The sequence below is a fragment of the Dermacentor silvarum genome, chromosome 1 (genome assembly GCF_013339745.2).
Source record: "Dermacentor silvarum isolate Dsil-2018 chromosome 1, BIME_Dsil_1.4, whole genome shotgun sequence".
In the NCBI taxonomy this organism is placed as follows: domain Eukaryota; kingdom Metazoa; phylum Arthropoda; class Arachnida; order Ixodida; family Ixodidae; genus Dermacentor; species Dermacentor silvarum.
Genome location: NC_051154.1, coordinates 414018246 through 414037954, shown reverse-complemented (window position 1 = coordinate 414037954; position 19709 = coordinate 414018246). Strand labels below are relative to the sequence as shown.

General features: G+C 43.3%; 1 protein-coding gene across 7 annotated transcripts in view; it reads right to left on the bottom strand.

The window, feature by feature from the left end:
- Nucleotides 1-5069, bottom strand: part of LOC119437595 (E3 ubiquitin-protein ligase parkin-like) — a 201664-nt gene extending 196595 nt beyond the window's left edge. For 3 of the 7 annotated variants that reach the window (XR_007465205.1, XM_049660738.1, XM_037704605.2), the window contains exon 1: nt 4653-5067. Coding sequence is in view for 5 of the 7 variants with exons in the window: in XM_049660738.1 (XP_049516695.1) it covers nt 4653-4940 (288 nt within the window). In the remaining 2 variants the exon portion in view is untranslated. Of the gene's footprint in view, nt 1-4652 lie in introns of all 7 variants that reach the window. The other 4 variants (XR_007465206.1, XM_049660737.1, XM_049660739.1 and 1 more) reach the window with 4 other exon arrangements.
- Nucleotides 5070-19709: the final 14640 nt, after the last annotated feature.

The following is a 19709-nucleotide window of genomic DNA, read 5'->3' as shown; positions in this document are numbered from 1 at the left end:
AAGCGGGCGCATAGATGGCGATTGTTTTTTTTTTCTTCCATTTTTCTCCTCTCCACTGCTTCGGTCGCGACGGGAAAGAGCGGTAAGGAGATAAGGAGGACCTTTTGGTGGGAAGCGTTGAGTGGCTGCTCGATCGGCGCAGCTTCGCACGGTTTCTATGACGCTGCGCTTCTTGTTCATGAGAAATGGACACTTCCAGCCTGCAGACTTTCACCTCCTGCAGACCTCCACCTTCACATGTAAGTTGCATGTCTTAGTTACGCTATTAGGGCCTATCTATTTTAGAGTTAATTTGGAGGGAGTGCGCTTAAGTAGCGTTGAGGCTGCGATTCTTTGTTTTGAGAGCTCGTCTTTGCTTTTCGATCTGTTGAAATTGACATGTTAAAAGCACGGCCTAAATTTGATGTCTTGTGGTCCATGTAGCTGCACTTAATATGCAACAGTTCACGTGCTTGTCATGTAAGCAAATTAAGAGACCGTGGGTGCATCGTCATATGCATGGAGCACTGATGTGCCCGCAGCGTACTATAAATGCCCTGCGCACGCTGTATGTACGTTGCAGTTCTGGTGACATGCGTCCTGCCCCGACTGGCCGCCGTTGCCGCAGCGGCTGTCACTGAACTACTGGTGCTGCAATCGCATCTTTCGTCATGCGCACGTCATCTGTTCCTGCTGCGATATGTCGTTTGCCCCAACTCGCCGGCACCGCTTGTCCATCAGCAAATGTACTTTAGATGCACTCTCTCGAGTTTTGTGACAAACCTGCCACGCTTAAGTAACAGGGACCTCATTGTGTCTGTGTACCTGTGTAAGTGTGTCTTGCAGTCACGTCTCTCTTCACGCACGGTGCTTCGTCGACTATGATTGCTACGATGCCCAGTTTGCCCTAGCTAACCTGTACCGCCTGCTCATTAGTGAATGTAGTTTAGCTGCCTGCTCAAATTTTTATGCCAAGGATAATGTGAAAAAAGAAATTTCCATGCACCGACCTCGAAATACGCCTGTAGCTGAAAGCTGAAGCTGACAGTGCAAATGAGCGGTCAGGCGTGACGATTCTGCTTTCCAACGAACTTTTCCTAGTTCCTAGCGGCACATTGCCCCCTTCAGTGTTCTTTTGTGGCAGTGTATTCTTAACATGTGTAATAAAGACGGGTGCCTGCATATAAGCAGCGGTATAAGAATTAACGTATCGTGCGCAGCTCAAGATGGTAAGGTGCACCAAATGCGCGCTACTCCTCCACTGGTAAGCTAATGCCTCTCATTATTTCTGACAAACGAAACTCCTTAAATCTGGAAATTGAATGTGCTCGGTGAATTTCTCCACCCGCCATCTGTTCTGCGTCTAATGAACTTAATTTGTGCATGCCTTTTTACATGTCACTCACGCATATGAAAAGATGTACGTTCAATGTGACTGGCAGGAAGTGGCAAGAACCAATTTGATGACTGAACATCCATAGGTCAAAGGTTTTTCTTTTCTACGAACAAAATTGGCACCGAACATTGTGAGGTCTTTTATTTACTTGAGCAACTTCCTTTCAAAATATTTTCGCTTTTTGTCTGTCGGGTCACAGTCCTCTTATCATTCTTTTCCTTTTTTCTCAAGTGCATGTGCATAATGATATAAAACTTGATTACTCATGTCAACCCATTACAAATCACCCATCCAAGCAGTCACATGCTCACTGTGCTTGCAGGCACTCACAGATGGTTTCTCCAGCCTGACCGGGGTGTTCCAGGATTAATCGCCGGAAACAGCTAGATTCACTCAAGTGGGGGATTCGTAACATGTGTAATAAAGACAGGTGCCTGCATATATTCTGCAAGCGTTCAATAACGGTGAATATCTCAGGATGGTTTTGAAAGACTTCATATCTCTGCGAAGACGCTTGTGGGGGTCGCGAATCACGTATATTTGAGGCCACAGGCATTTTTCCATGACAAGCGTGCACAGAACGAAAGCACAATCTCTTTATTCTCTTTCTTGCTCCCGTTCCCACCAGATGTGTCATCTCGGCCCACTACACTCTCCCAGGCTTTGTTTCATCCATCCCCTGCAAATAAGGGATGATATTGGCAATGGCTGCTATTTCCATCGCACCGTTTTCCATCCTGTAGCCGACGGTCTCGAGTACTCGTCCTTTTGCAGCCAATTTGACCACTTTAAACGGACCCACAAGTTTTGTGTTAGGAGCGCCATATCCTTTCCGCACCAGAACCATATCGCCTAATGCAATTGCGGGAATATTTGCGTTATGACGTTTGTCAAACGCGCTCTTCATCGCTTCCTTTGCTATTCAGAACTTTTCTTCGTTTCCTTCAAGTGAAGCTTCTCTGTTATGCCAAGTATATCGTCCACAGGCAAATAGGCAGGCTCCCCAAAGGCGGCATATTGAGGACTGCATCCCAGAGTGCTCGTATGAGATCTATTGTGGTGCGACACAGCTGCTTGTAGACAACACTTCTACCCTCCTGGGAATCCTGGGTACATACTTATATATTGTTTTATATCTCGTATAACTCACTCTGCTAGCCCATTGGGTAGCTGATGATGGATGGTATGGTACTGTAACTTCAGGGTAATTTTTCTGTCTTTTGCCCACCTTGCAAATGCCTGGCTCTTGAATACAGAGCCATTGTTGGATACACCACATTTCAATCCTGTAAACATGTCTCTATTCAAGAGAGATATGACAGCATCAGCACTTTTTTTTCCTGGCTTGGCAGCTAACATGCTTGAGCATTCATCAATGCACACTAAAAAGGACTGCGTTTTCTTCAATTCAGCGAAATCAACATGTACGGTTTCAAATAGCACATTTGAATGAGGCGGAAAAATCATACTGTCTTCTGCTTAGATTTTGCTTTGTCAGTTGACACTGCTGACAAGAGTTAATGTAATCTCTAATATATTTCTTCATGCCGGGCCACATAAACCTTCTCCTCATCTTGTAGCATGTTCGCAAGAAGCTGTTATGCCCGCCTGACTCTGAACTGTTGTGATAAAGGCCAAGAACTTTTGTTTTCAGTGTATCCGGTATGTGAAACTTTCCGTCTAAATACATCAGCTGTCTGCTCTGCCATATGGTTGTGCATGACAAAGACAATTTCAAGTTTTTCATTAAGTGCAACACACCAAAAGAATCTATACAGGATCCATCGGTGGGTAATGCATTCTGCAATACGCAGATGACACTTGGGAAACAGCTGACACTTGGGAAAAAGACATGGCAAATGTTTCGTTTAACATGGAACAACAATCATAAAGTGAAATAGCGCAAGTGTCATTATTGTTTAATGAGATTGTACTGTTTTTAGAACCACCAATTGTGTTCTAAAACTTTTTAGGATTTTCTATAACTAATGATGGGAGAGTTTTATTGAAAAAAACAACCTTTGCTTCACATGCTGCATTTTTAAATGTTAAAAATGCGAGATGGTACTTATTCCACAACTCGGAGTAGTTCGATCACTTCGCTTTGTGAAACGTGCACTTTTTTTTATTGAGTAGGCCATTTTAAGGAAGTATTGAACCACACCGAAAATGTCCGCAAGAAATAATACGCAATGGCCACAAATTTATAATTCAGGTACTTCACTTTATTTTTAAACAAAGACAAATTATACTGAATGGTTTGTTCAGAAAAATTAGCTATGTAGTCATCAATGAAATGTGATAATTCCTCGTTAATCAAAACGAAACCAGCTTTAGAATAAACCCGTACATATTTCCGTTTCTTTGGATTTCACTTGATGTTGCCCTCTAGCATAACGTTTATGAAACAATGGTCACTTAGGCCAGGCAACATGTTGAGGGAGGTAACAACATCGGGGAAATTAGTGAGGGCGAGGTCAAGTATCATTCCAATAAAGGTTTAACTTCAATGTCTTCATATCGACGCCCTTCACGACAAGGGCGTCAATATTAGCCCTCTGGCCTTGATAAGAGAGATTTGCTTTCGCCCATTCATCATATATTTGTCTCGTCCCATCAAAGCTATGTACCTGCTCTGTACGTGCTCCCTCCTATCTTTTTCCTTCCTCCATGTTCCAGTGAACGACTACATGCTCACTGTACATCGAAAAACACTGCACTAAAAAAATTAGTACCATGCAAATTGGTTGTCAGTCCCTTTAAGGTTATCCAGTTGAGAAGCGGAATATGCTGGTATCTGCGACAAGGGACCTTTAAAAAAAAAAATGACATACGAAAAAGCACCCGGTATACGGGACTCAAAAAAAAAAAAAAAAGCAGAACACCTGAATATGAATAGTGGCAAACAAACGCTGACCGCGTACAAGCCACGCCGTCGCTTGGAAGTCGTCGGCCGAATAACCGGCGGTCATGAGGCCTGCCCGGTGTGGTCTGCCGACAGCATGCCGAGCTCACTTTTTTGCTTGGGTATCGCCTAAATATCTCTGCGCAGTCCTGAAAAAACGCAGTTTGAAATAAATTGTGCGTGTCAACGGTCACTGGACCGCTATTTCGCTCACAGCACTCTTTTGAACTCTCGGAAGTCGCCTGCCCAACAGGCGCTCGCGATGAAACGAAACCAAACATTCGATCCTCCTGCCTTGAGAGTTCACAACTGCAAACACGACAACATGGCGTGGATGTCCACGCCGGAAGCATGCAAGAACAGAACGGTCACCTTGATTGAGACTTGGTCCACAAGTTCTTGGCCAGCGAAGATCACACAAATTTCTTCGACAGGCAACGAAAGTCGTTCTGCGAGGCGCTCCTTCAAGTTCTGCACGGTCGCGTCGCGCGCAAGGCTCAGCGGTATAACAAGGTCTGCCGAGAAGCGCACGTTTATCGTGATCTCGTTCATTTGGGTGGTAGAGAGTGGCTTCCTACGAAGGAAAGACAAGAAGGCTAGCCGACGCCACAGGAACGACGCGAATGCGTCAAGGAACGCATGAAGCGCGAAGACCGCCATCCAGCGTCATCCATGCGGCTCCATCAGCGAGAAAAACATGCGGTATGTTCGATTCGGGCCGGCATCGGAGACAGTCCCTACGTCAGCTAAGGAGACAGCAGAGACAGCTTCTGGGCCAAGTAATGGAACGCGTTTCGAACAGCCTGGATACAGTTTACTAGAGTGTACTAGAATATGGTCGAGTGGGACGAGCGGCTGGGGCGGCGCATGCTTTGCAGTGAGGCGCCCGACGTGGAAAAATACTGGGGCGGCGCTGCGGTCGAAGTGAATTGGGCCGCATCAAGGTCGCGCCGTTGGAAACAGCTGGCGATACTGCTCGGCAGGGTCATTCGTACAACTTCGCGCGCTGGTATTGGCGTTCAGACCAATCAAATGGGGTTCATAATTGCATATGACATGTAGTTATGCCTTAAGAATAAATTCCTTTTCTTTCTTTTATTTATTTATTTTTTATTATTTTCTAATGCCGCTCGACGATTGCGCGTGCATTGTGGCCGCAGTGTCGGCGTTCATTCTACTATGTTATTGTACGGTTCCCTTTGGAGAAAAAATACTTTTCTCGTTCTTCAAGCAGCATGTATATCTCGTGTGTATTGTTACGCATATAGTTTTCTATCAGTAGGTCTTGCGAAACGCAGACGAAGCAACATATGTAACCTTCTTGCTTGACGCTTCAAACAAGTAAAGCATATCTGCTCCATCCGGCGCCTTGTACTTAGATTTACGGGAAGCATTGATATAGATTAAAAAAAAGGAGTAAACTGCAGTGCAACATTCCATTCAAGTTTCCGCCTTTCTCGCGTAACAGAATGCGGAGTAATTGGTAGGGGGTTATTTATTGCAGCCGGACCTCGAGCACCGAAAACGGTTTTATAGTTAGCCATTCTATATGCTAATCTTTGGCCGTAAGCCGTACGTGGAATTCTTTTGTTCCCAGTCGATACTTCAAAAAAGAAAAGAAAAAGAAAGAAAGCCTGCGCGGTAGCCTAATAAGTGGCTATAGAGTGGATATATACGGCATTGCGCTGCTAAACTGGAGCTCGCGGGTTCAATCCAGGTGGGAACGAAATGGAAAAAGACTCGTGTACTTCTATTTAGGTGCGCTTTAAAGAACCCCAGGTGGCAAAAACTAAACGGGGCGCCTCATAATCATATCGTGGTTTTGTCACGTAATGCCGAAGAATTTGCTTATATTAAAAAAAGAAAAAAAGCGGGTGGCTGCGTTCTTCGGCTTATTTCTAAAGGTGTAAACAACATAAATTATTCTCCAGTCAGATTTCCGAGAAAAACATGTTACGCTTATCCTATATTTCATGTTTATAATATACAAGCTGCAGAGTTGAGCGGTCATACATTTGCGAACGGCATATCATTTATGCATGCATGCATAAATGATATGCCGTTCGCAAATGTATGACCGCTCAACTCTGCAGCTTGTATATTATAAACGGCTGCGTTCAGTTATCCGGTGCACTATCATATAACGACCCTAATGAAATAATTAAAGGAACGGCATGTCTCACATACACGCAGAGATATGTGCAGATCTGTTGCGTTCGTTGAAGAAGATAAGTGTACGTACCACATGGGGCACCCAGTTTTAATGGTTTGCAAATATGGTGAGACTGTCAAACAAAGTTTTCCTTGTCTGAATCAAGTTAGCAGATTTACAGGCTGCCCCAAAGCGGGGCGTTTATATTGAATGAGAGCTATAGGAACTTGTTAAGCAGGACTTATTAACACCCGTCCGTTAATTCTCTCAGGAACTGCGCCTCTATACGCAACAGCCATGTACGTGCACGACTCTCCGGCATCAAAATCATTCGGAATAACAGTCCTCACTTGCATGCAGTCACTCACCTTTGAGATTTCAATACAGTGCTGTCATGCGTCGCATTCGAACGGAAATGACTATTCGGCGTCGTACAGTATATCACTGACACTTGTACACACACACACACACACACACACACTATATATATATATATATATATATATATATATATATATATATATATATATATAAAGATAATTTTGACTAGCTGCTACGAATATTATTATTGCGAATGAGCGTTTTCTTTCCAGTATTCACTAATAAGTGTGTTTGTTGCTGCAAACACGTGCGCTTATTCCGGTCGCGAGTTCTCACTTTTCATTTCAATTATTGCATTTAGAATATTTATTATTTTTTCCCTTACCTATATATATCGTAAATATAATATATGTCTATGTACCCTTTGATTTAATTACCCAGGAATACATTGGTCATTCTTCGCGCCACGCAGTTAATAAATCTAGTTTATTTCACTCTAATATTGTTTTCTTCGATCATTGGCCCTGATCAATATCCACCAACAAGAAGCGCGTGTAAAATGACACGATATCAACAATAAAATTTTCTTACGTAGCTTTCATGGTGCGGAGATACCAGTTACTTTTAGAGGACAGTGGTAAAAACAGCAGTTCACCTGGCTAAAACTACATTTGGCACCGGCCGTCAAGAGTCATGGGCGCACCGAAGCAACTAAACCATTAAAAAAATGCACTGCACAGAGGTTCTGAGAGAAAAACTGGGCGTCCGCCAGCGTCCGCGTAGCGAACGCGCGCTCGTTAGCAGACGACGCGCTTGACAACGACAGCAAAATTGAAGACGTCGCGTTGTATAATCCATGCCTCAAATATATATGTTTGGCAAAATGGCGCAAACATAAAGTTGCAGTTGAAATAAAGCGCTACTTTAAGAGCGTACTATGCGCAATCGGCCTCGGCGCCCGCAGCGAAAGTACGTTGAATATGCCGCGGAGCGCGTCTCCGCCCCAATCCAGTTCGCTCGCAGCGCCCTCGCACTATTTTTCCATACGCGGCGCCTCAGCGGCAGAGCGCCGTTCGGCCCACTCGACCATAGTCTAGTACACTCTAGTTGTACTAGAAGGAGCAGTGCAGCAGGCGGCCACAGAACACCCATACAAAATTAGAGAAGGGAAACTGTACCTTCCACAGTGCAACGAAAATAAGCGTAGCGGTGGCGTTGTGAACTAAAGTATGCGACCGAGAGATGGCGCTGGCAAAATCAAAACTTGATTTGCCAAAGATTTGATAGAAATTGCCAAAGAAAATATCTACGATAATTCTAGGGAAAGCTCTTTGTTGTTTGAAGCCAGGACGGGAGTATTGCGGACTAAGATGTACCGAGATGTACTTGAGAAATGTTGATACAAAATGGAGGAAGCTGACCAGAAAACTGTCAATCAAATATTTGGACTGCAGGAGGGGTGCAAACCAGGAAACAGCGGTTAAGAAAAAGGTTAAGGAAACAGAGAGGGGTCTGTGGAATACAGGGATGCAGACGAAATCAGCACTGGGAACATACCGAACTTTCAAGCAAGAAATTGCCAAACAAAATATCTACGATAATTCTAGGGGAAGCTCTTTGTTGTTTGAAGCCAGGACGGGAGTATTGCGGACTAAGATGTACCGAGTCAAGTACCAAGGTTGTGCTGTGCGTGTGGAGAAGAGGAGGAAACGGCTGAACACCTCATACTTTTCTGTAAAGGGCTTAACCCTACAGTGCAAGGCAACTGGGCTGATTTTTTGAAAGCATTGGGGTTTAGGGACAGTGAAAGCAAAATAGACTTTAAGCGGGTAGAAATAACCAAACAGAGGTTATCTGATTGGTGGATAAAATCAAGGCAGGGGTGAAATTTCACCCACCACAAAGTACAAAATATGTTAATAGTCACGGCTAGGTGGCGTATGCCGCCGCCCGGTTTAAAGGGTTCAGCCTCATCCATCCATCCATCTATCCATCCTAATATCATCATCATTAGGTAGTGAGCAATATGGCCGCTACGGTAGCGGTTCGTAGGGCTGGTCGCGCTGCTCGCTCGCTGGTTTGGGGCGTTTTGTTACCGCTTTCGGGGAGGTATTCGTGTGTACTGTACTCTAACATGACTACAGATATACAGGTGACCGAGAGGCCTCAACTGGCAATGAAACACTTCAAACAAGTAAGCTCACATTGTTTATTGTCAATGGTGAATGAGGCAGTACATGATCACAATTTTCGTACAGATCAGGTGGACTTAATGTTGTCCGTCACTGAGTTTACAACATACAGAAACACAGATAACCATCTATTTTTTGGGACCCAAAGCTGAAATCGAGCGAAGTTTTCTCATCGTGTTCGGCGTGCCGTAAAGCAGGGAGAACGAAGGTTCAGACAGTGATATTTATGCCGAGCTGCCCTCGTACTTGTATTGCGTACAGTGCTGCTTGACGTTTTATATTCTCTGCGTTCGACGATTTCCGATAGATTAAAGAAAGGAACACAAAAAATTACTCGGCAAAAATGTACTGTCAGCAAGATAAGCTCGAGCTGCAATGTCTCATTGCTCTCGTAACACATTGGCGAGAGGCACGAAGTGTAGGAGGGGGGCGTTATGCTAAATTTTACATCACATTTTCTGCTCTTGATATTTTTCTGCTGCACATTTAGTGTTCAGGTACGGCAGCAAAGGCTTTGACACAAGTGGAGTACTCGTAGGGAAACCAAGGAACGTTATGGAGACAGCAGTGCTTACAAGGACTTCTGGAAATATTGTGTGAATAAACAAGGACACGAAATCAACATATAAGCAAGCCCAATTAATGCTCACAGTTCCTTGGAAAATGGAATTTGTGGTTTCATGTTGAAAAAGAATCTTGGTATAGGTATTCAAACACAGCAAAGAGGTTGCAAGGAGATGAACACTTCAGTTTAGTAACAGAGGTGACCAAGGGAAGCCTCAGCTTGAAGCCAAGGTTTCACCAAGCCAACATATTTGTGAGGGCCGAGACGAACACAAGTTCCCACGCTGAGGTTTCCCTTGCTCGTTCACTGTTGATTAGCTGAATGTTAAGCTGAACTTATTCTGCGAGTACATTTCAAAATATTTTTGGGAGCACACTGTGCGCAGGTTTTGTCATCTGCTGTTTGAAGAGACAGAAAATTTGCTTTTAGTGATTTCTCAAGTTTGTGAAGTGTGAAATAGGCTGGCCGGTTGTGTGAGCTTGCCTTTTCTAGCTATCTCTTATGGTGCAGTACTAGCCTAGTTATTGATTTCATGCAAACTGTATATGAGCCTCTTGTAGTAAACAAATGTAAAATCATGCGCATTTCCAGATCTTATTCTAATCCTAGCACTTGCCATGCCAACGTTCCCTTAGATTTTGTCATGTAATATAAATAACTTAAATTGGACCAATAATATAGAGTACGTCATTAGCAGTGCTAATCACATGCTCGGGTACTTATGGCGCAACCTTTCCAAAGCACCGTCTACTTTAGAACTACAGCTTTACAAGACTAATTCACTGGAAACTTGAATATGCATCTGCAATATGGGATGCCAGTCGTGTTAATCTTATTACTTCACTTGAACTAGTACAAAATAACTATACTTTTATTTCTAATTATAACCATACCGCGAGTATAACTTCAATGTAAACTGGCCTAGCACTCATTCCACTAGCTAATCGCCGCAAAGTCGGCCATCTTTTGCTATTTCATAAAATTTTATATCACACCACACTTCATGACGACTTCATACTGCGGCCTCAGTGCATTTCAAACTACGTCGATCATCGCAGTAAGGTAGGAATTGATTTATGGAACACGAAGTCTTTCTTTCATGCCCCGTACATCTCAGAAATGGATCGTAGCCATCACAGATAACAAACTTTTTTGCAAAACATTAGCTAACATTGTATAATCAGGAGAATCATTATGTTACAAGAACTCACTGCACTTGTTTTGTTTTACTCTACTACTTTGTAACCACTCCCCTCTTTAAAACCTGTGGCCCTGAGGGTACTTTAAGCAAAAAATAAAATGAGTTTCACTCATCATGAAGTGTCATTTCCTTAAAATTGCATTAAGCGCTTTTGATCATTTTAAAATTCTTTGCATTTTCATGTAACAAATTATCGTTGTGAGGGAGCATGTGATACTTCGTGGTACTAATGCCCGTCAAATTGATTTGCAAAGAACAGATGACAGAGTTTGTGCATTAGCAAGTAGGAGCTTGCTACTTTGTTTCTGTTCTGGTCGTCATGGCTATAATGACTGCAAAAGAAACAAGTTGAGACTCAACATGTTACTTCTCTGATTGTCATAAAGCACCCTTAAAAGCAACTAAGCTTGTATGTCAAATTTCTTATTCCCGCTCAGTATGATACAGAACTGTAGACTGCTGTTATCCTAATAGGGCTCACACCTCTCTATCTGGTAAACTTCCAAACATTTCATAGTGAGGCACGTAGTTCAAGAGGACCTGTTGTCATTGTCGTGACAGTTGAGCATCTTGTGGCTTAGCGTGGGCAGCTTGCAGACCAATAATCTCTTTTGTCCATCTTCCTGAAAAGAGAAATGACAAAGCCATGACACACATGTAAGCAAAAAATGGTGAAACAAAAGTTAGTCCCATAAATGAAGAAAAATCACGGTTCTAGTTGAAGTGTTCAGAAACATACCCTGTGAGGATTCTGGCCCTTGATGTTACTTCCAGTGGAGACACGTTCACGGTTGACTTCTATGTCCAGAGACAATAGAGTCCAAAGGGATGAGTCCAAATATGAGCAGCGTCTCGGAGGCTGGAGTCGAAAGAAAAAAGAGCCTCAATTACTATGCTGGAAGTGTGCGTGAGTTTGTGATTCATGTATGACAGAGAACAGTGCACGAAACGCTTCATGACAGAAAAACGCACAAACACTGTTTTGAGTGTGCATTTCTTTCAGTGGTTTCCTTGTGTGGGCTGTGCTTAGTCAAGTCTCGATTAGACGACAATTGTTTCTGCCAGATACTAGTAATAAACACAGTCATTTTATTATGTCTCAAATGCAGTTAATCGAACTGTATCACCGGAAGTACACTTGTCACTAATGTGCAGTGAATTTATCGCGCTGTATCATTTATGCAGAAACAGCCAAACTTTATTATTTATGCTGTACTCATGTTAGCAATTTTAGCAACTTGGCAAAGTAACAAGAGCCTCGTTTGAATTGCTTTGGAAGGGCAATAGCTTTAGAATTATTACTACCGTATTTATTCGAATCTAGGCCGATAGTTTTTTTCAAATAATCACATACGAAACTCTAGGGTCGGCTTAGATTCGAGGATTTAAAAAAACGCGCCAGTTTTTCACTGAAACTGATAAATATGGTGCATAGTTAGCGCCATGTAGAAAAGTCAGTATCGCAGCCGCTACTAGCCGCGCCAGTAGCCAACTTAAGTACACGAGCGACGTCGCCATTTTGACCTACGTCGTATCGGTAGTATCGGTATGGTGCAGCATCGGCGCGCGGTGTGGCGTTAGCGTAATGGCACCAAATGGGCGATGCCACTATAGTGCCGCTTTCTAAACGAATACTATATTTACTCGAATCTAACGCGCACTTTCAACACGACCCTAAACCTGTGTCGTCATTTCAAAATGGGCGCCTCGCACTCGCGTCGAGCCTAGCTACCGTAGCATGCGGAAGCTTCCTCCGTGCGCTGCACTACACGTGCTTAGGCAATAGTCTACCGTCTGTCTTCACGTTCCCAGCGTCTGCTCTATCTATCAGCATGAAGTACCGAGTTCATCATGATGCCGCATTTAAAAGGAAAGTGATCATCTGTGCGGAGACGGACGGAAATCGGGCCGCATCACGGGCGTTCGGGGAATCCGAAACTTGCGAGCGGGACTGGCGCAAACAGAAGGAGAGGATTTTCGCCAGCAAAGCAATGCGGAACGGTTTCAGTGGACCGAAGCAGGACGTAATCTGCGACGATCCACTCCGGGGATACGATCGCCTTGGCCCTATCTTGAAAGCAATCTGCGACAGGTAAAGTCCGCCGCGTGCCGTGTTTTCGCCGCGTTGAAGTGAGAGGCATGCTAGCACGAAGGCGCGCTTCGTCTCCAGCGTTCTGACAGTTCGTTTCCGCGGTCAACGAGCGAGATGTGTTCATGTTTGCTTGTGCGCGCGTGACGCCGTGCTTGTTAATAGCGGTCTACTAATTTGCTATCGCATTCGATGCACCGCCTTTCGGGCGAAACTGCGACTTTTTTTTTTATTCATCGCAACTTCAGTGCATCGGGAGGAAATCTATTTTTCCAAATGACAGAAAGTTGTATTTATATTTGAAAGCATGAGGTGCGCGCTACTGGTAAAGGACTTTTTTTTCCTCATGGAAAACGGGTGCGCGTTACAATCGAGGAAGCGTGAGAATCGAGTAAATACGGTAGTTGTGCTAGCTGCAGAAGCATCGTCAAACGTTCAAGCCGGGCGGAACTTCGGCATCGGTCTGTCGCTGGAGGGGGCCACGGGAGATGGTTCTTGCGTGCGCCGCAACGTGCGCTCCTTCCAAAAATGCAGCATCTCTAATGCGGTGGGTGGTACTGAACATAGCGCACTGTTTGAAGATGTCAGCAGTAAGCAAGATAGCGACGAGGCTAGCAGCGATGGTGACATAGAATGAGCTCGGCATGTTCAAATTTAAGAAATGCTGTTTCATTTTGCGAATGCTGTCCTCGCTTTTTCGTTCGGCCTACATTCGAGGTAAGTTTTTTTTTTGACTTCGAACTTTTAGGGGGTCGGCTTAGAATCGGAGTCGGCCTAGATTCGAGTAAATACGGTATTTTCTACTTTTAAGAAATGATGACAGGAATCTGCTTTATCCGCCTCGCATGCAAAGAAATTCAAAGTTGAAAATGCGAAGCACTGCTTTTTTACTCACCGGCGCACAAGCCCAGGGGCTGCAAGGTTAATCCGCTTTCGTGGGTAGTCTTCAAGCAGACTGTGCTCGGTTCCAGCGATGAATTTTCGTGCTGGCCAGCACTTTTTTTTCGAGCAACCAGACGCAACGCGGCCAAACGCGGCAGATCACAAACGGCGGAAGCCGTGCATGCAGCCGCCAGTGAAACGCCGCAGCTGAGAAAGTTCACCGTCTTTAAACACGTTCGCTTGGTGGCAGCTATCGAATGTTGGATGCATAAACTGGCTGAGGTATTATTGATATCTAATTAAAATGAACCTGCGTGATGCTGCTCAAAGGAAACGACCACCCCGTTCGCAAATATAACCGCCGTACAATTTGAATCGATAAACGGCACGGACTGCAATCGATACCAGTGGGGTGCCGCTAATCACATGTCAGTGAGGCCTCAAAACCTTTATTCAATTAACAAAGCACGGACTTTAATAACATAAGTCCAATAAAAACAATAGACTCCTTATTTTGTAAAAAAATTGCACTGTAATTGTGTTTGTCGGTTATATGTACATTAAAAGCTCAAATAATGATGATGATGATGATTTATTGGCATCCCCTTTGAAACGGGGCGGCGACAAATAGTCACCTAGCCTGCTTGATTTAATCAGATATACTATACATGTTCTTTATCTAGCATTTTTGTATACCTCTCATTATATTTCTTTTTCAAAAATTTACCTTGTACCGCTGCCTATGATTTTAAGAGATCAGGTCGCATCCATCTTTTCCCTGCTTTTTTTCCACCAGTACTCTAATCGTCTCTTGCTGATCTCTACGGCTGATCTGTTTGTTTCCTTCCACTTTAAACCCAAGCGCTTCTGGGAGTTGCACGTTACCTACGGTTCTCGCTGGGTGGATATTGAGTCGTGTTGAGCGCCCCTAGCAGAAAAAATACAAACTAAAGTATTCGACCAAATTACAGTAGCTCCACTATGCTGGAACGCGCCGCGGTTGATTTTTCGCCCTCTGTGGCCATTTGGTGAACTCGAGAGTTTCCGGGGCCGCGTCGCGGTAAAGAGAGGAGACTGATCCTCAGGTCACGTGGTTGAAAAAGTCATGTGATCAAATGGACTAGGCACCTAGGTATTTCTCTGCATAAAATATAAGGAACGCCTAGGTACAACTGGTGCCCTTAAATATTCGAAAACGTCCCTAAAGTCGCGGACTTGCCTGGATACGAGCCTGGCTTTGGCTTCTGCTCTTGCAACATGCACGAATGGCGCAGCGCGAGGAGCATGGCGAAAGTTTTCAGACATGAATGGTCCGTCGTTCCATTCGATTCGCCAGCACGCTGGTGTTGGTTCAGCGAAGTTGGTTCTTTATTTTATGCCAGCACGTTGGTTCCTTATTCTGTGGCACCACGGTGAACCAGATCACGGCAGTGTACAAGTTCACAAATTGTGCATCTTTGTGCGGCGGTGCACAAGCAAAAACGGCACAAGTTTCGAAATGTCTTCAACGCACGTTTGGTGGCAACGAGTTGTTTAAACAACGAGCAGGTGTTGCGCAACGAGCAGTTTAAATTGCCTTCATGTGTGCGTGGCATTACGCGCGTTGGTGAGCGCCTTCATATGCCTTCTGTTAATTCACTCTGTTAGCGATGTTTGCTTTCGATGTATGTGTGGTCTTAATGCACATTTTCCATGTGCACTGTTTTTATGTCATGTAGATTGGCGACAGACGATGTCGCGTGTCTTCGTGTTCGTTAACACAGTGCAACCACGGTTGTGATGTTTATCGGTGTTATCAAAGCTCAAAGAAGCATTTAAATGCGGTCTCATCAACCGCGCGTGACTCCCAGTGAAAGATAATCACAGCTACGCATGTGAACCCATATGTTCCAGCTTTTCACACGTTATCACATGAATTATACCGACTTCACATGGCAACTTTCAAACACGATCGAGCTCGATAATTTTTCCCATAAAGACTCTGAACACCGCAGTTTTATTACACGCAAGTTTTATCACACGCTCATACCACTGTGCTTGTGGTTGGTGTTTTGTATGTCGCAATTGGAGTTACATTGAGGCGTTTTGTGCCCACGCTGCTTAATTAACTGGTAACCCACATTGCTCTCTATAGGCCATCACCAAATTATATACGATGCTTTATGGAGAGGTGCAAGCATTTATTGAATTAAAAGAAACATTTTATTGAGGCCAGTACTTCAGATATGTTGTGAATTTTTATAGGAAATTCCGGCTATCATTGTCATAGGATACTTGGAAGTCAATAAACTTCACTTCTGACCAATGTTTATGAATTACATATCACATTTAATGGTTTGCCTGACATTTGTTGCAGAAGGTGTCTGCTGTATTTGCTTTATAACCTTGACCTCCTGAGTGTGGCTGCCGGCAATAATGGACACACAGAACTCGGTGCACCTTTTCTTTTTTTAATTTGGTATGCTGTTACATCATCTTTCTACCGGATGTGGAAGCACTTCTTCCCGCATGTCTCTTCATTCTCATAGTAAAAATACTGAAAAGCCATCATGTCAAATTGTCTCAAAGCTATAAGCATGCCACTTCCTCCTTTGACTATGCCAGATATTACTGGTGCATTCGTGCAAGCATGTTGGGAGAACTCAACTGCTACTTTGTTCTACTACACTCTGCTGGCAGGTGTATTACTCTGCTGGCAGGTGTACTAGGATACGATTTGTTTGCTGCTGTTTTGTTGTTGTGTAGCAGTCAAAAATAGTTAAATTTTTGCTGTTGGGTTACATGGAATAGTTTAGATATCACAGCTCCAATGGTTGGTACAAACATGGGCCATCCATGACCCATCAAGCACTTTGCAGACATATTCACACAGTCTGCAGACATTCACACAGTCACACAACGAATATCCACATAATTTCTGCTCAGCTACAGCTTCTTCAAGCCATTTGTAATCAAATGTAACAGGAATATTTTTGTCTGCATTTACATTTCGCAATGCTGTTACTTCTGCACCATAACAATTGCCAGCATGTTCATTTCTGTACAGGGAGAGTAACCTACGTCACAGTGGTTGTGTTAAGGAAGACCCTGTACGTTTGATTAGGCACTTCATGGTGACAAAAAAGACTACTTTAAGAAGTATTAAAAATATTTGAGTGTCTATTTTAAAAGATTAAGTTGATTAGCTCAATAATTTTTAATAACTTTATTGAAATCAATTTAGGGATGGTTGCCTACAAGTCATATCTATTTTTGTTTTTCATTTTTCGTGTGTTCAAACAGGAAAATTACAGTTGGCCCCGTCATCTTTAAGAAAAATTATGCACTATTACATGGTAGTATGGTTTATGTTAGGGTTGTGGCTTGGACTAGTTGGTTCAAGGTGCGAAAGTAGGGTAACAGTGCAAAATTGATGGAACACAAGGTGAAGAAAGGATGAACATGGCAAAGATGGTTTATGTGCTTGATAAACATGTATTTATGTCTTTTGTTGGGACATGTGGTACTTCCGTTCTAAAAAAATAAACTACTTGAAATTAAAGTTATAAGGGCCACATGAGATTACAGGTGTGATGCTGGCTGCAGCAGTCGCACTACTGAAGGGCTGAGTGTTAAAGTACTTATGTTTCATGATTTGTGGCCACATTAAAGAAACCCAAGTGTTCAAAATTAATCAGATGCCCTCCCCAGTACAGCCATATTTTCCGACAAGAATTGCTAGAGGGAACTGTAGTGCTGCAATCATTCATCTGCCATGAGAACATTGGGCAGTGCATGTATTTGTCTAGTGTTTGTGCTTGTGGCTTTAAATATTCTTGTGGTGTTGCTTATTGCACTTTCTAAATGTCCATGCAATCATACTAGTTTACTAAACACAGCCAGCTAATACGTCTTTGTTCAAATGCATAACCATTGTGAATTGTATTTATAAAGCAATGTTTTGTTGAGTATGATAAGCTCCTCAAGTCACAAAGCCATTTGAAGTCGGAAGGACAAAGTTTATACAAATCTATGTACTACCAGTCGTTACACTATCATTCCCATTCTGGCTGAACTGTCATACTTGCAGCTTCCAGAGACAATAATGTCAGAGTTCTCTCGAGACATTTCTGTAGGAAACTTAATGACTACAGTGCCCCTCATAACCCCTGTGCTAATTTGAAATGATTAGCTCCATAATTTATTTTTAGAGCTTAAGAGGTTTCAAAGTAGCTGAGTGGACTCTTGTGTGAAGTAATGTGCATAACGAAAAAAAGAAAAACTAGAAGTAATCAAATTGTATACAAGATGAGTGGCATGGATACCACAGTTGTTCTTCAGAGGTGCACCAGCATTCAGGATTCTGTGTTATAATGTAGCTTGCACTATTTGGTTTATATGATTTAGGGGCCTCATAATAATATCTTCAGAAATTTGTTTTTCAATAGTTTTCACACATCTGGCCACGGCGGCCGCATTTCAATGAAGGCGAAGTGAAAAGACACCGGTGTACTTAGATTTAGGTGCACGTTCAAGAATCCCAGGTGATCAAAATTAAGCCAGAGTAACCCACTAAGGCGTGACTCATAATCAGATTGTGGTTTTGGCACATTAAACCCCATAATTTCTTTTTCACACATTCATTGATTACAGTCTAAATTATTTTTGACCATGCTAGCAATATTAAGCCAATCTTGCAGCATTTTCTCAGTGGATGTAGTTAAAAATTACTTTGCTGAACAGATGAACTGAAGTAGCAGTTATTGTATAGTAGGTGAATCACAGCGCATGAGACAAGGAATAACTGCAGAAATTAGATACACAGGGAACAGACTTCAAACTTATTCATTGGCATGTACACGCATCCTTATAGACATATTTTGTGCACGGAACACTAGACAGTGCTCGTCTAGTGTTTCGTGTTTTCTTTGTCCCTGTCTTCCTTGCACTGCATTCCCCAACTAACTGTGAACCAACTCGCTCAAATCAAAGTCCTGCTTCATCTCTTGAGCTCTATGCCTCAGAGCTGAGGTGCAGAGGGCAAATGCAATCTGGTTTTGCGGGTGGAGCTTCTGTGTAATTATTAGGTTGTCACTGAGTGTATGGTGTGTGTTCAAAAAGAAACCCAACTTTTCCTATAACATCTTTATTGCTTATTGTACAACATCTTATCTCCCTTACGGTAGTCCTTTCTACCGGCAATACACTGTTCCCATCATTTCTTCCATTTTCGGAAAGCCTCCTGGCACGCACTTCCTGGGATGGCGCGCAGGTCTGTTATCGCATTGTCCTGAATCTCCTCTATGGTTTGAAAACGATGTCCTTTCAATGTGGTTTTAAGTTTGGGAAACAGGAAAACGTCTGCTAGGGCTGGTCCGGAGAATACGGTGGATGGGGCACAATAAAAGTGTAATGTTTTGCTAGATAGCTGTGGAACAAGGAGCGACGCGTGAGCCAGTGCATTTTCATGATGCAACATCCAAGTCTGGTTTTCCCACAGTCCAGGCCCCTTACTGCACACAGGATCCCTCAAACGTGCTAGAATTTCCTGGTAGACTTCTTTGTTTACCATCTGACTGTGTGGTACAATTTCCTGGTGGACGATGCCATTGCAGTCAAAAAACACAACCAACATCACCTTGATCATTGACCATGCTTGTTTGGACGAGGAGACCCTTTGCCACCCACTGCAACGACTACACCTTTGTTTCAATATCACAGCCATAAACCCACGTATTATCACCTATTATGATTTTGTTAAGGAAGTTTTCATTGTCATTGGCAGTGGCAAGCAGTTCCTGGCTGATTTCAACACGGGTCTGTTTGTGATCGGCAGTCAGCAAACAGCGTGAATTTTGCACTGACATAATGCATCTCCAGTTTGTCACTCAAAATTTGATGGTAAAATTGTCCGCTGATGCCCACTTCGTCAGAAACTTCTTGAACAGTTAAACGACAGTTTCCACGAATCATAGCACGAACTCTCTTGACATGGTCATCATCTGTTGATGTGGAAGGTCGTACACACTTGGAATCGTCACCCATCGA